General features: G+C 37.2%; 1 protein-coding gene across 7 annotated transcripts in view; it reads left to right on the top strand.

Moving 5' to 3' along the window:
• Positions 1–16372, top strand: part of AKAP7 (A-kinase anchoring protein 7) — a 124327-nt gene extending 107955 nt beyond the window's left edge. For 4 of the 7 annotated variants that reach the window (XM_060419652.1, XM_015097414.4, XM_004011320.6 and 1 more), the window contains one exon: positions 14341–16372. In XM_060419652.1, coding sequence (XP_060275635.1) covers positions 14341–14537 — 197 coding nt within the window. In that variant the 3' untranslated portion in view covers positions 14538–16372. Of the gene's footprint in view, positions 1–13438; positions 13462–14340 lie in introns of those variants that run through there. The other 3 variants (XM_060419651.1, XM_015097413.4, XM_060419653.1) reach the window with 2 other exon arrangements.
• The last annotated feature ends 812 nt before the right edge of the window (positions 16373–17184 follow it).

The following is a 17184-nucleotide window of genomic DNA, read 5'->3' on the forward strand; positions in this document are numbered from 1 at the left end:
CCTCAGTGTGTATGCCCAGCAGTGGGATTGCTGGGTCATAAGGCAGCTCTATTTGTAATTTTTTAAGGAATCTCCACACTGTTCTCCATAGTGGCTGTACTGGTTTGCCAACTTTCATAAGATAAACTTTTATGTGAAATTTCCAAAGTTTTTACAAGCCAACTATGCCATTTTTGCATTCCCACTAGCAACAGGAGTTCCACTTGCTTCAAATCCTTACCAACACTTGATATTGTTTATCTTTTAAATTTTAATTTTAGTGAATGAGTAGTAGTATCTCATTGCGACTTTAATTTGCATTTTCCTAACAGCTAATAATGTTGAGATCTTTTCATATGTTTAAATTTGCCATCTGTATATCACTTGGAAAGTAACATTTCAGTTCTTTTGGGTCATTTTTTATTTTATTTTATCTTACTAAGTTGTTGGAGTTATTTTTGTATTCTGAATGCACTTTCTTTATGTATATATATTATGTATATATATTTTGCAAATACTTTCTCCCAGGCTGTGGTTTGCTTTTTTTGCCTTAACAGTGTCTTAAGAAAAGCAAAAGGTTTACATTTTGATGCTGTCCAATTTATCCTTTTTAGGGAATACATTGTGGTTTTCATCTCCTGGTTAAAAATCTTTGCCTAATCCAAGGTCACTGAGAAGTTCTATATTTTCTTCTAGACACTTTATCATTTTAGCTGTTACAGTAAGTCTGCTATCCATTTTGAGTTCATTTTTATATATAATGTGAGATAAGGTTTGAGGTTCTTTTTTTATATAGACCATCATTCTAAACACCATTTCTTAAAAAGATTATTCTCTCTGTGTTGAACTGTCTTGGTGTCTTTGTTGAAAATCAGTTGGCCACATGTCTGTAAATCTATTTCTGGATTCTGTTTTGTTTCATTGATTGATATGGTTGTCTTTAGGCCAATACCACATTGTCTCTATTTCTGTAGCTTTATATGAGTCTTAAAATCAGGTAGTATAAGTTTTCCAACTTTGTTCTTTTTTACAAAATTGTTTCCGCTGTTCTAGTTTCTTTACATATTCATATACATTTTAGAACTCATCAATTTCTATGAAAAGGGCTGGTGGGGTTTGGGTTGCAGAACTCTGTAGTTTTTGCATTTACAGAGCAGTTGATGGAGAATTGACCTCTGAAAGATATTGACTCTTTTGAAAAATGAGTATAGTTTATCTCTCTATTTAGGTCTTATTTCATTTCTTTCAGGAAATGTTGCAGTTATTAGCATTTAGGTGTTGCATACACTTTGTTGAATTGTCCCTAACTGTCTCACATGTTATGCTATTAAAAATGATGTTTTGGAATGTCAGTTTCTAGTTGTTATGACTAATATATATAATAGTTGACTTTAAAAACATCTTTTAAAGATATCTTGCTGTTATTAATTTCTTATTTGACACCATTGTACTGACCACATGCACTGGATGAATTCAGTAATTTAAAATTTGTTGAGACTTGTTTTATGACTCAGAATATGATGTCCTTTTATAACTGTTTTCTGTACATCAGAGAAGAATGTGTTTGTTGCTATTGTTGGGTGAAGTGTTCTATAATTATCTATGGATACTTAGGTGGATTTGGTTACTAGCATTCAAGTCTTCTCTGTTTCGGGTGACTTTTCCCCTCCTTGTTCTGTCAACTGTAGAAGTGGTCTTGAAATCTCAAACTGTAATTGTGGATTATCTGTTATACTTTCAGTTCTCTGAAGCTCTTGTTATTAGGTGCATACACATTTATGATTTTTATATCCTGTTGATAAACTTGACTCCTTTATAATTATAAAATGTCCCTCTTTATGGCAGATAATATCCTTTTTTTTTTTTTGCTGACATCTACCGTGTCTGGTATCGATTCTCTAGCTTTCTTTTGATGAGTGTTAGCGTGGTACATCCTTTTCCATCCTTTTACCTTTAACCTTTCTGTTTCTGTATATTTGAAGTAAAATTTTTGTTGACATCATAGTTGATTCATGTTTTCTTATCCAAATGAACAATCTCTGACTTTCTACTGGTGTATTTAGAGCATCTTTTGTTTTATATGATTATCAATATGGGTGAGTTTAAATCATCCACTTTGCTTATTGTTTTCTACTTGTCTCCTTTGCTCTTTGTTCCTTTTTCTTCTCTTTTACCATGTTATTTTATATTAAAAAGTATTAGGATTTCATCTTAGGTTCATTATTAGTTTATTAGTTACGCTTTTTTATTTTTACTTTAGTAGTTGCTCTTGGGTTTTAAAACATATATCTTTAAGATGGTTTGCCTTCAAATAATATTATTTGTTCTTATCACATTTAACATAAGCACCTTATGACAATTATTTCCATTTCCCCTCTTAGTCTTTGTGCTATTGTTACCATACACTTTATTTCTATGTATTTTATAAATTCCATTTAAAATAGTTATGTCTTTTAAGGAGATTAAGAATGAGAGAAAGCTTTTTTATTTTTATCTGTATATGTACAGGTTTTAGTTCTCATCTTTGAATAGATCCAAATTTCCATCTGGTCGCATTTCCCTCCTGCCTTAAGTTTTTCCTTTAACACTTCTAGTGCTAGTTGGCTGATGATGGATTAATTTAGCATTTACATGTCTGAAAAAGTCTTTCACCCTCACTTTTAAAAGATAGTGTGTCCAGATAAAGAATTCTGGGTTTCCTTTTCTCTTTCTTTTAGTGAGGATGTTGTACTAATGTCCTTTGGTTTGCATTGCTCCTGATGTGTGGGTCTGCCATCATTCTTGTCTTTGTTCTTCTGTATAATGTATCCTTTTTGCTTTGGCTGCTTTTCTGGTTTTCTTTTAATACTGGTTTTCAGCAGTTTGATCATCATGTTACTTGGTGTGATTTTCTTCACATTTCTTGTACTTGATATTTTCTGAGCTTCTTGATTTTAAGGTTATGGTTTTTATTGCATTTCAAGTATCTGGCCCATTATTTCTATATATATCACATGTTTTTCTTTATATGGATGTGTATTTTGCACTCCCCTGTCTCTTTCCTTATTAAATTGGCCCACAGTGGCGTTTAATTCCTATTTCTTCACTCTCTGTAATGTGTCCCTTTGTTTCTTGTTGCATTTACCACAGTTCAGGTCCTCACTGTTTCTCTTTTTGTCTGTTGCAAAAACTTGTCTTTATTTCACCCCTCTCCAGTCCTTCTTCTATATTCCACACGGTCTACCACAGTGAGGTTTCTGAAATGTGCTATGCTTAAAACCCGTCAGTGGTTGCCTATTGCCTGTAGAATGCACTTAGACTCCATAGCATGGTGCATAGAGCCCCTCATCCCTCCCTGTTCGGTAGCCTTTTCCCTGTACCACCCCCACCCCATGGATGGCACTCTGAACTCTTTATGGCAGTCCCACGGAAGTGCCTCCAGTTCCCCAGGTGCATTGTTCATTTCCATCTGTGTACACACTCATGCCTTTGTTATGAGACCTTCGTGCCTCCCTTAGCTTGTGCCTATAAACGCCTCCTCATCAAGTTGACATACCTCCTCTGTGAAGCATAATAACCTTGTCATCCCTTTCCAACTCCTTTGGACCTTGAACATGCTCTGTTGTCTTGAGGTCATTGTTTATTAGTCATTCTGTAGGCTTACTTATGTGTGGGTAGAGACTATATTGTATTTCTTGTTAAATACTTAGTAATGGCACGTAGCAAGCACTTAGTAAGGTGTTTGAGTAGATTGATGATTGGTATTTAGTAGGTATTGAGACCATTCTTCGTAAAATAAATTGAACTCAAATTTAAACATAACACATGTATAAAAAGCACTAACACAATAATTATATTTTGAGAGCCTACTGTGTTACAGGCGCAACATTAGGCATGTTCCATACCTTACCTCTTGTGTTTACAACAGCGGTACAAGGAGTATTATCCTCATGAGTGGCCCACTCATGGGAAATTTAAGTTTGGAGAGATTATGAACAAGGCTGTACAGATAGAAAATGGCAGAATGGAATTCAAGCTCACGTGTATATCATATTTTTCCCTCCTTACATGCATATGAGGAGTTCTGCTGTGTCACTGATGATAGTTCTATCATATTTGATGTTACAGACAAAAAAGTCTATCTAAAAGGCTGTTGGTATGTCTGGAAAGAGTTCTTTGGTAGACTGTTTGGCCTACAGACATCCAGTGCTTACGTCTTGTCTCATCTGTCATATGGCCATGTGGTGGGCAGTCCTGAGGCAACAAGTCACAGAAATCTTCCCAAGCCATGCGATGTGGAGTTTCCTACAGAGAGGGGTGAAGAGGCTTTAGGTGGTGACTTGGGGAACAGTGGAAGGAAGGAAAGACTCTGGAGGTGCCAGCTGTGCTAGCAAAAGTTTCAAGGGGCTCAGAACGCATAGTCATCATGATAGCTTTGGCTGGGGCCACATGCCTCCACCCAGTCAGCTGCAGGTCACTGCCTGTTGGACCTTATTTCCTCTTAGGTTCCCCTCAAGGCGACTATTGATTTTTAGCCTAATTGCAATTCACCCCCACCCCTCCAATTTAAAAATGTTGAGTGTAGTGGTCTCAGTGTTGTGGTTGAGTGTAAAAATGGAGTGTAGTGGTCTCCAGAAGCTGCAGAGGTTGTCCTTTTGTACATAAATATCATGATTTTAAAATTTATTCGGTACTACTGAATTCAGAATAAAATTTACAGAGGCATGGTTCTTTCCTCTTTGGACTTTATGTTCTAGAAAATAGTTAAACTGTGGTTTTGGTGTTTTAATTCTAAAATTTTCTGCTATGTGTGCTGGGGGTGGAGAGCTTTGGTATTTGACAAAAGAAGGGAAATTTTGTTACAGCAACTCTGTTTTCCACAGTGTTGGCACATAAGGGTCTGAAGACAGTGTCAGTGTAAATGTGCACTTGGGGACAATTCTTGGCCTGTCCCTCATCTCAGAAGAGTTGCCAAGTGGTGTGTAAGGAAGCTAAGTACACCACCTCAACTTTTTCAATAGCCTGTGGATCAGTATTTAGTGTTTCTTTTAGTCTAGGTAGGTGAAAGAAAAGGTAAGCTCAGCTAATAAAAAGAATTTTGCTTCTAAGAAGGATATATTATGCTGCAAATTGAAACAAAGTAGAACTTCCAATGTAGTTGCATTCTCTCCCTTAGGTCTTACATGATGTTGTAATGAAGATTTTTTTGGTTCTTTAAAAAAAAAAAAATCTATTAGCATGACTTATTCTTGTCGTGACACACAGGCACCTGGATTTTGGCAGTGGATGGAGGGTAGTGAGGGTTTCTGGAGCCCTTCATGTGATGTCAATTAAGGAATTATTGGGTCAACTCACACATGAAAACAGCTGACCCACATTAATACTGACCTTAAATTATCCCAGTAGATATAATTGCTACTCTCCTTGCTGCCGCGAAAGAGGTCACTTATTTTCTTTTCCATAATCACAAATATAAATTTTATTAAAGTGCTGACTTGTTACCAGAATTTAAAAAACTAAATCTTGGGTGTATACCATGGACTAATGATGTTACAGCTCTTATGGAGAGTGGAATTGCTTACTTCAAGTTTATTGAAAAGTTTCTTAAGTCTGTTCTTTTAGGGAAAGTATTGTATTTGGTGGACTTGATAGCATTTCTCATTTCCTTTCCTTTATATTTTTAGAATTCTCCTAAGAAGTCAATCAAAGATATTTGGGGGAGGATTTCTAAAAAAAAAAGAAAAGAAAAAAAACAGTGTCAAAGATTAATCTGTCATTTTAAATAGGTATGATAGTAAATAACCTAGGTAGAACCAGAAAGAATATTTTTGTTGAGAGGCTGTTGCATACATTGGTAATATATTTTATGTGTACTTTTGTTGGAAAATGTTGGTGGTGTTGTTTAGTCTCTAATCATGTCTGATCCTTTGGCAACCCCATGGACTATAGCCCACCAGGCTCCTCTGTCAAGGGGATTGCCCAGGCAGGAATACTGGAGTGGGTTGCCATTTCCTTCTCTAGGAGATCTTACCAACTCAGAGATCAAACCCTCGTCTCCCACATTGAAGGTGGATTCTTTACTGCTGAGCCACCAGGGAAGCCCCTTTGTTGGAATATCAAATGATAAATCGTATACACATTGAACTTCCATTGTTAACTAGGCTTCAGGGGAAATGAAGGCAGTCATTTATCCTAGAGGTCTCTGTGGGAGACAGATACCTTTTTTCAAGTAGTAGGCAGAAAAAGAACATAGCATAACTTTATTCCTAAAATGCCTCTTCTGATTAATCTGAATTACGAACCTACAAGTGAAAACACAAATAAGGTCTCACTGCAATGAAGATACACATTACTTGAATTACTGTATTCTTACAGGGCTCTATGATGAGCCTTCTGATAGCCTCTTCCCTGGGCTAATGTTGATAGTCTGAGGATGCTTTGTGGAAATCCTCGGTAAGCCAGGGATCCAGGACAGATCTGGAAGATTCAAGTATAAATGTATTTTTGTCAATTGGTTAATTAGTTTGTTATTGTAGATTGTTAATATTTGACTGGATATTTTGGCAGACTGACCAGGTTCATCAGGTGGAGAGGGTGGCGATTTTTCATGTGGATATTTGGATTAATGGAGTTCTCTGCACTCAATTTAAATTTAATATTAAGTTTAAATTTCTGGCCACTGTGTGCTATCCTTATTGGAAAATAGGAACATTTAAAAAGTTTTGCTGCTGCCTGCAAGGACTTTAATCAACTGTTCTCTTGACTGACAGATATTTATTGAACTTTTATTGCATTCAATAAACTGTGCCGTGGAGTAGCAGAGCAAGAGATAACAGAAAAGTAGGGCATGGTTTCTGCACTCAAGATGTGTCTTTAGCAGAGCAGATAACTGAATCAGTAGTTGGTGAATAAATACATTGATAAGTAATGCTCATAATTTGTAATGAAATTTTAAAAGGAAAAGCAGTGGGACTTAGTTTTGTCTCTCTCCTGTATCACCATAGGCTGAAATAGCCAGGTAAATAGTAAGTCCTCTATGCACCCTTGTTGAATGAATGACCAAGCAACCGTGTATTATACATGCAGTCAGAGTTATTGTAATCCAGTGGAAGTTCATCCCTTCTGGCTGGGTTAGCCAAGGAAGGCTTTGTAAAGTAGGGGATGTAGTTACTGAGAAGGAAGGACTGCCTAGAGAAAAGGGATTGTGAAGACATTCCTGAGGAGATGCTGCAAGCAAACAGTGGAAGTGTGCCTGGGGAGGGTGGGGGTGGGTGTGTGTGAGGGGGGGTGGGGGGTGGGGGTGGGGTCACCAAAAGTAGGTTTTGAAAAGCTTTGGATGGCACGTTTAAATTTTCCTGCAGAGACAATGGTGTGTGAAAAGGGCTGTTTTAGAAATAGGAATCTAGAGGTGTTATACTAGATGCATTGAAGAGGGGAGAAGTTGTAAAAAGCCCATGGATAAGGCTTGGTGATGAAGTGGATTGATGAGGAAAAGGGAGGAGTTAAAGGTGGTGACATTCTTGTTTTGAGCTTGGTTGACTTGGATAATGTAATAGTAAAAGCATAAATGAAAAAAGGAAAATCAGAAGGGAAAATTAACATTTTATGGGAAGATTTTTCTGTTTTAAATTTCTTAACGTTTGAAATAACAGGGATGCTTCATTGTGGGCTGAGAAAAATCACAGAAGCACAGATCTTTTTGACCTGAGAGGCATCTTAAGAGACTGAGTTATCATTAGACTCTAATCCAGCCCTGTTATCTTATTGATGATGTATCAGTATGTGATGAGTGATGTTATCTTATAGCCACCTGGGGTCAGAAAGAGCCCCAGGAATGCAGTCTCTGGCTTAGATGCAGAGCGCAAACAGGGTGGCAGATGTGGAGTCATTTACAATGTATTGAAGGGTACTTAAGCAGTACTCCTTCACTTGAAGTTTGGTTTCCTGTCTTAAATTTGAAGAGCCACTGTAAAATAGTTCCATGTAACACACCTGGAGGTATCTATAAACACTGTGTTATAAGACTGGTAGAATCCTTTAAATATTAGGCAATGTACTCATTCATTCTTACTAATAAAAAGTCTTATTGTTGTTGTTCAGTCGCTCAGTCATGTCCGACTCTTTGCTATCTCATGGACTGCAGCACGCCAGGCTTCCCTGTCCTTCACCATCTCCTGGAGCTTACTCAAACTCATGTCCATTGAGTCAGTGATGCCATCCAACCATCTCATCCTCTGTTGTTCCCTTTTTCTCCTGCCTTCAATCTTTCCCAGCATCAGGGTCTTTTCTCATGAGTCAGCTCTTTGCATCAAGTGGCCAAAGTATTGGAGTTTCAGCTTCAGTATCAGTCCTTCCAATGAATATTCAGGCTTGATTTCCTTTAGGATTGACTGGTTTGATCTCCTTGATGTCCAAGGAACTCTCAAGAGTCTTCTCTAGCCCCACAGTTCTTGCTCCCAAATGTGGTATTAGTAGTGCCACAGTAATAATAATTTCTTTATCTTTCTTTTAATAATTTGACATATTTATATTTAATAACTTCTGTGTGGATATCACTGAGTTGAAGCTTACTCAATTCTAAGCATATTTTACACTGCAAATATTCTGTCTAGGAATTTTTTAGCATGGCTCTGGAGTGCCGTATTGTCACTTTTGAGGAGGCAGCAGTTGCTAAGGCCCTCACTGGTAGTATGTCCAGTTGGACCCGTAACCCATCTCTCTTCTCCTTGGATGTTGCTAGGAATGATGGTATCAGCATAATTGGCCTTGGACATGTGTTAAATAGAAGTGGTGGGGCTCAGAAGGAGGGTTTAGGTGCCAGTTCTCACTCTTGGCATATACGCTTTTGTATTCCAATCCCTATTACCTATGAGGATAGAAAATAATGTCCATCTTCCTGCTCACACCCTTTGTGTCTGCCTGACCCAGACCCAAGGTTGTAAGTATAACATTGGGCTTTTGGCTTCTGGAGGTCATGGGTGTTATTCCAGAAATTGAGCTGATATTTACTGTGTGAGGATTCTAATTACTTCTTTTTTTCCCAGCCTTATTGAGATATAATTGACATATAACATTATATAAGTTTAAGGTGTTCAGTGGTGATGATTTGATAGCATTATCTATATCTATAAATAAAATGGAATGTTTTCTACAACAAGATTAGTTAACACATCTTTCACTTCACATAATTCTAGTTTTGTTTTTATGTTGAGAACATTAAAACTCTATTCTCATAGCATGTTTCAAGTTTAGGATACAGTATTGTTATCTATAGTCACAATGCTGTACATTAGATCCTAAGAATTATTCATCTTATACTTGAAAGTTTGTTCCCTTTGACCAACATATTTCCCTCCCTCACTGCCCCCTGGGGTGAGGGGCAACCTCCATTCTACTCTCTGTTTCTGTAAGTTCAGTGTTTTTAGATTCCATAGGTAAGTGAGGTCATGTAGTATTTGTCCTTCTCTGACTTATTTCACTTAACATAAGGCCTCAAGGTTTATCCATGTCACAAATGGCAGGATTTCTTTCTTGTTAATAGGTATGCACCATGTTTTCTTTATTTGTTCAACTGTTGATGGCCCCTGAGGTTGTTTCCATGTCTCTCTGTCATGAAATATACTACAGTGAACATGGGAGCACAGATACCTCTTCGAGATAGTGATTTCATTTTCTTCAGATATTTACCCAGAAGTGGGATTGCTGGATCATATGATAATTATATTTTAAAATTTTTTATGACTCTTCATACTGTTTTCCATAATAACTGCATCAATTTAACATTTTTACCAGTAGTACGCAAGAGTTCCCTTTTCTCTACATCCTCACCAGCATTTGTTATTTTCTGTTTTCTTCATAATAACCATTCTGACATGGGTGAAGTGGTACCTCCCTGTAGTTTTGATTTGCCTTTCCTGATGATTAGTGATTTTAACACCTTTTCCTATATTTGTTGGCTATTTGCATGTCTTCATTGGAAAAATATTCAGATTTTCTGCCCACTTTTTAATAGGATTGTTTGTATTTTTGTCATGAAGTTTTGAATATGAAGTCAGACAGGTGATTTGCAAATATTTTCTCATATTCTGTGTTGCCTCTTCATTTTGTTGATCTCTTCTTTTGTTGTGCACAAGCTTTTTAGTTTGATTTAGTCCCACTTGTCGATTTCTGCATTTGTCACTTGTTCTTCTGATGTCATATTCAGAAACAATCATTGCTAAAACCAATGTCAAGGAGCTTTTCTCTTGTGTTTTCTCCTAGGAGTGTTAAGGTTTCAAGTCTTACATTTAAGTCCTAAATTCATTTTGAATTAATGTTTGTGAGTGATGTAAGATAGGGGTCAAATTTAATTTTTTTTTTTTTTGCATGTGGCTATACAGGTTTTCCAACACTACTTATTAAAGAGACTGTTCTTTCCCCATTATGTATTCTTGTATCATTGTCACTGTCAAATATTAGTTGACTGTATATATGTGAATTTATTTCTGGGCTCTTAACTCCATCCCATTGGTCTGTCTGTTTTTACACTACTACCATACTATTTTGAAATCAGGAAGTGTGATGTTTCCAGCTTTATTCTTTCTCATGATTGCTTTGGCCATTTGGGATCTTTTGTGTTTTCATATGAATTTTAGAATTTTTTTTAATTTCTGTAAATAAATGCCATTGTAATTTTGATAAAGATTGCATTGAATCTATAGATGGCTTTTGGTAGTATGGACATATTAACGATATTCACTCTTCCAATCCATATATATGGGATATTTTTTTCCATTTATTTGTGTCTTCATTTTCTTTGATCAGAGTCTTACAGTTTTTTAGTATATAGATATTTCACTTCCTTGGTTAAATTTATTCCTTAATATTTCATTGTTTCTGCTGCTATTTTATATGGTATTATTTTTAAAATTTCTTTTTCAGATCGTTTGTTGTTCTGTATAGAAATGCAGCTGATTCTTGTATGTTGATTTTATATCTTCAAACTTTACTGAATTCACTTATTAGGTCTAACAATTTTTAGTATTTTCTGTACACAAGATTATGCTATCAGCAAACAGAGGTGTTTTTCTTTCTGATGTGGATGTCTCTTTTTTTTTTTTTTTTTTTTCTTCCCTGATTGCTCTTGCTTGTTCTTCCATTACAATGTGGAATAAGAGTGGTGAGGGTAGGCACTCCTGCCTTGATTCTGATTTTGGAGGGAAAGCTTTCAACCTTTCACCATTGAATGTGGTGGGTTTGTCATATATGGCCTTTATTATGTTGAGGTATGTTCCTCCGTGGGCTTCCCAGGTGGTGCTAGTGGTAAAGAGCCCTGCCTGCCAGTGCAGGAGCCATTAAAAAAAACCTGGGGGGTTCAATCCCTGGGTTGGGAAGATCCCCTGGAGGAGGGCAAGGTAACCCACTCCAGTATTCTTGCCTAGAGAATCCCATGGACAGAGGAGCCTGGCAGGCTATAGTCCATGGGGTCACAAAGAGTCGGGCATCACTGAAGCGACTTGGCATGCACATACATGTTCCTCCATATCAAGTTTGTTGAGAGTTTTTGTCACGAAGGGATGTTGAATTTTGTCATGTGTGTTTTTTTTTTAACCATGCATTGAAATGATTATGTGATTTTTAACCTTCATGTTAATGTGGTATATCACATTGATTTATTTGCATCTGTTGAGCAACTTTTATATCTCAGGGATAAATATCCCTTGATTGTGGTGTATGATCCTTTTAACATACTGTTGTATTTGGTTTGCTAGTATTTTGTTGCGGAGAAGGCAATGGCACCCCACTCCAGTACTCTTGCCTGGAAAATCCCATGGACGGAGGAGCCTGGTGGGCTGCAGTCCATGGGGTTGCTAAGAGTTGGAAATGACTGAGCGACTTCACTTTGACTTTTCACTTTCATGCATTGGAGAAGGAAATGGCAGCCCACTCCAGTGTTCTTGCCTGGAGAATCCCAGGGACGGGGGAGCCTGGTGGGCTGCTGTCTCTGGGCTCGCACAGAGTCGGACACGACTGAAGCGATTTAGCAGCAGCAGCAGCAGCAGCAGTAGTAGTATTTTGTTGAGTTTTTTGCATCCAAATTCATGAGGGTATTTGCCTGCCCTTTTTTTTTCCCCTTATAGTATCCTTATGTGACTTTGGTATCAGGGTAATGTTGATCTTATAAAAGAGTTTGGGAATGTTATATCCTCTTTAGTTTTTTTTTTTTTTTTTTCCCCCTGGCAGGGTTTGAGAATTGTTATTAATTCTTCTTTAAATGTTTGGTAAAATTTAGCCATGAACCCAGACTGTCCTGGGCTTTTCTTTGTTGCAGGTTTTTGATTACTGATGCAATCTTAAATTTGTTATTGGTCTGTGGAAAGTTGTATGTTTCTAGGTTGTCTTGATTTGTGGCCTACAGTTGTTCATAGTAGTCTCTTATGACATTCCCCCCCCCCCCCACCCCGTGGTATCAGTTACAATGTTTCTGCTTTCATTTATAGTTTTGAATTCTCTTTATCTTGGTAAGTCTATTTAAAGATCTGTTCTTTTTTATCTTTTCAAAAAGACAACCCTCTTGTTCCATTGATCTTTTCTACAGTTTTTCTATTCTCTATTTCATTAATTTCTGCTCTGATTTTAATGTTCTTTCTGCTAACTTTGGGCTTAGTTTGTTCTTATTTTTCTAGTTCCTTGAGATATCAAGTTAGGTTGATTACTTGAGATTATTCTTTTTTCTTAATGCAGGCATTTATTACCATAAACTTCCCTTTTAGCTCTGCTTTTGCAGGATGATAAGGTTTGGTATGTTGTGTTTCCACTTTTGTTTGTTTCAAAATATATGTTTTTAATTTCTCTTTTGATTTCATCTTTGATTCGTTGGTTGTTCATGAGTGTTTGTTGAAATTCTACATATTTGTGGATTTTCCAGTTTTCCTTTTGCTGTTGACGTCTAGTTTTATACCACTATAGTTAGAAAAGATACCTGGTTTGATTTCAGTTTTTAAACATTTGCTGAGACTTGTTTTATGACCTAACAATCTATCCTGGAGAATGCTTCGTATGTGCTTGAGAAGAATGTATATTCTCGTGCTGTTGGATGGAATGTTCTTTGTATGTCTCTTGGGTCCATTTGGCCTCAAGTATAGTTCAGGTCCACTGTTTTCTTATTGATATTCCATCTGAATGATCTATCCATTGTTGAAAGTAGAGTACTAAAATCCCCTACTATTAGTACATTGATGTCTATCACTCCCTTGAGATCTGTTAGCATTGACTTAATGTACTTACTTCTCCCTGTAAAGCATCTGCCTACAATGCTAGAGACCTGGGTTCAATCCCTGGGTTTGGAAGATCCTCTGGAGAAGGAAATGGCAACCCATTCCAATGCTTTTGCCTGGAAAATCCCATGGACGGAGGAGTATAGTAGGCTACAGTCCATGGGGTCGCAAAGAGTCAGACATGGCTAAGCGACTTCACTCACTCACTCACTTAATGTACTTAGGTGCTTAGATGTCTTTGCCGCTGTCACTCATCTGCCTTCCTGGGTCCACAGTTCAATGGAAGGAAATGAAGGACTGAATGGGCCTGGGAGGTAAGCCTCTAGTGTTTTTCTTTTACTCAGTTAAGGGAGACAGGAAGGAGGGTGAGTAGGAAATGTGCAACTTCGAGCAGACAAGAGCCAGCTCTTTTACAGAAATATGAGAAGATAATTAAACCTTGATCATTACTAGCAGGGAAGCAAAATGACCATAAAATACTAACATTTAGTAATTTACTGTCGTAATCCTAATTCTTGTGTAAGAGTTTCCTATTTTTTAAATTGTAGTGATAATTCTGAAATTAAAAAGAATACTAGTTTAACATGCTTATTTTAAACTAGGTCCTAGCAGTAGTAACCACCGTTGTCTTCATGGGAGTGCTGAGACTTTGTTAACAACTGTCTAGGCCAAGTATTATAAAATCACTGATCCTGTGTGCTTAGTTAATTAGGACATCTTGGTTACCTAACATTTGATAGTGGTGGAGTACGAACAGATTCATCTTGCTGGTGATTTCACATGTCTAAGTCTCCTGAGGGTGGGTGCATGGACTTTGTAGTAATGATCAGCCTTGGATGAAAGAAAAACAAAAATCCCATGTAGAACTGGGGAACTTCCAGCTTTGCTAGGTAGGGTATTTTTAGACTGGGGCTAATGAACTGCTTTTCAACCTGAAGTCTTCAGGGACAGGCAGTCTGCAAGTAGCAAATGAAAAGCCAAGCCAGTATTCTTGAATTTATAGATCCAGTCTACCAGATTGAAGGCCGCTTGCTCTTTGTAACTAACTGAACTAGCTGGCCCCTGCATGCCGAGTTTCTATGGCAATATGATCTCAGTGACCTCTCTTCTCTGTTGTGGAATGTAGGTGATAAGAATGGAGGTGAGCCTGATGATGCTGAACTGGTAAGGCTCAGTAAGAGGCTGGTGGAGAATGCAGTGCTCAAGGCTGTCCAGCAGTATCTGGAAGAAACACAGAGCAAAAACAAGCCAGGGGATGGGAGCTCTGTGAAAACGGAAGAGGCTGATAGGAATGGCACTGACAGTGACAACAACAGGAAATGAGACCCAAATGCAGGCAGGACCCCCTGCTCCGTGAGAAGCACCCCTGCCCTCCTCTGCCGAGTCAGTGGACTGATTCGCATTGTGCTGTCTAAGTGTCCTGTCCAGTCTGTGAAGATTGCCTAATACTTTTCATGATTGACGTGTTTGCATTTCTGAAGCACAACAGAAGAGGAATGGAGAACTGGGACTATCAGAGGAAATCAATTTACGAAGGAAGAATGGCCCAGGTTTCACTTGCCCTCAGCCATGGCTGAGGGAGAGGGGACTTTGGGTTATGCCTTGTGGACTCAAATTAAAGGACATGGAAGAGGCCTTGACATAAATGGAATACTGCCATTTCACTTGCCTAGCAGGGCATTTAACTACCTTATCTGAGGCCAAAACACACACAGAGCTAACAAGTGCTACGATTAAAATGATCACTGTTGAAATTATTACCCATAAGTTGGTCCACAGTGTCTCATGTTTGTCCTATGTGTATTGTTGCTATGCATTATTTACAGTAAATTTGATTCTTGTAAATGATATATTTTGGTGAAATGCAACCTTTTCTATAAAATGTGGGCAGCATTTTAAAGGTTTCTTTTTAACCTTCTTTTGATAAGTCAGTGTGCCATATTTAATGTTTTTCATTGGCATTTGTACATGAAATGTATCATATAATTTTTTTCCCATAGGCCCGAAACCTATTGGAATCCGGGACTTAATTAATGAAGCTTTGCGTCGAGAGAGGATGGGTCTGCAATCCAAAGTGAAGGAGATAAAAGCACTTTTATTAAAGCCTGAGATTCAGGCCAAAATCAGGAGGGAGCTTTTTGAAGGGAGATTCATTAACAACAGTAATCAAGGAAATGATGTGGATTTCAGTGCAACTTTGACATAAACTCTACATTGCTATCATGGTACTAGAGTTTATGATATCTTTCCAGCTCATTAAATAGCTCTTTGGTGAAAACCAAAGAAGTGTTCTGATAGTTTGCACAACAGCAAACCAACATTTGGTAAGGAATGAACAATTTCTTTCCAAAGAAAACTGAATTCTGCACTGTTATTTTTAAGCTAAACTTGTGTTTTAGAATGTTTATCTCTGTAATATCGATTCATTTTATAGAAAAGACTTCTTAATTAGCTGTTGTGAGATGTTCCTTGAGTCCTCACAGATAAAATATACAGACTGTGAAAAATCATTTACTAAAAAAAACAAAACAAAACAAAATAAAACCCAGTATTTTAAGGGTTATTTGTTTCCTGTTGACATGACTTTTGTTGTTGTTCAGTCAAAAAAAGCATTGTTCACATGTATCTATATCTAGTGTTACTTTTAATGAGACTTTGAATGTTTATTGATCACTAGTACTTGAATGAACATTTATAAATGTAATTATTGCAGTCACTGGTTAAGAATGTTTTATAATTTCCATATGTATTATTTTTCAATGATTGAAATGTAGTTTGCTTTTTCATTTCTTACTGAATATTTGGGGTTTTTATTTTCTACTTTTCTGAAGATAAGCTGGCCCATGTCTTATTGTATCCCTTATAATCTGAATTTGCTTGCACTGGTTCATTTTTAAAGAATATTCTTGGAAATTTTCCTTCCCATATGATAATCACTGGTAACAGCTTTTTCTATAATCGTTGTAAAATTGCTGCTACTAACAGATCATGATGGAGGGGGAAACTATTAGAGATCAAATATGTAATCATTTCAAAGATAAAATCCAGTTTACTCATGGATTTTTGCTATTTTTTCACTGGGTAAATTATATTACATTTATTTATAAGTGAGTTTATGCATTTTCATGCCTCTTAATAAATGTATTGTTTTCCCTTGTTGCCTTTCTTCATTTATTTTTTTTCTTCTTAGAATCTGAATATAGTGAAGTCAGAAATAGGGGCTCTGATAGTTTCAGTGTTTTTTAAGACTATTTTGTATTAGATATAGTTGGATAACAATATTGTGATAGTTTCAGGTGTAAAGTAATTCAGTTGTACATATCCATGTGCCTATTCTTTTTCAAATTCTTTTCTCACTTAGGTTGTTACATAACATTGAGCAGAGTTCCCTGTGCTATGCAGTAGGTCCTTGTTCAGTGTTTCTTAACTTTTGTGTTCTTATCCTACTTGCTAAAATAGCACAGTAGTCAGAGCACCTTTAACCTTAGACTTTTAAATCACTCCAAATCAGTCAGCTTCACAGAGAATATCAACAGAACGTTAAAGGCAAAGAAAATCTCAGTAGCATCTCATAAACTGCTCACAGTGGGTCACTCCAGCAATGTCAGCAGCAGAGATAAGAGAGCATGTGCGTCCAGATGTGGAGACCTGGGTGCTGGTTCCCGTGAGCCTCTTCGAGGGTGGAGGTTTTATTGTATGTAGATGACTTCCTTGAGTTAACCCTTGAGGTGGGAAGCAAAGATATTCGGGAGCTTGCTTTGTTCTTTAAGAGAGGAAGTTGTAAGGAGATAAAGTGCTTTATCCAGGGCCACACTGCTGCTAGGCAATTGGACCTGTGCTCGGACCTAGAGCCCCATCTCCACTGTTCAATAACCTGTTAATAGTATTTTAGGAGAAACAGCATGCTAAGTTGTTAGTATTTTAGGAGAAGCAGCGCATCTTACAGCATATCTATAGGATCTCTTTATCC

The sequence above is a fragment of the Ovis aries genome, chromosome 8, assembly GCF_016772045.2.
Source record: "Ovis aries strain OAR_USU_Benz2616 breed Rambouillet chromosome 8, ARS-UI_Ramb_v3.0, whole genome shotgun sequence".
NCBI lineage: Eukaryota > Metazoa > Chordata > Mammalia > Artiodactyla > Bovidae > Ovis > Ovis aries.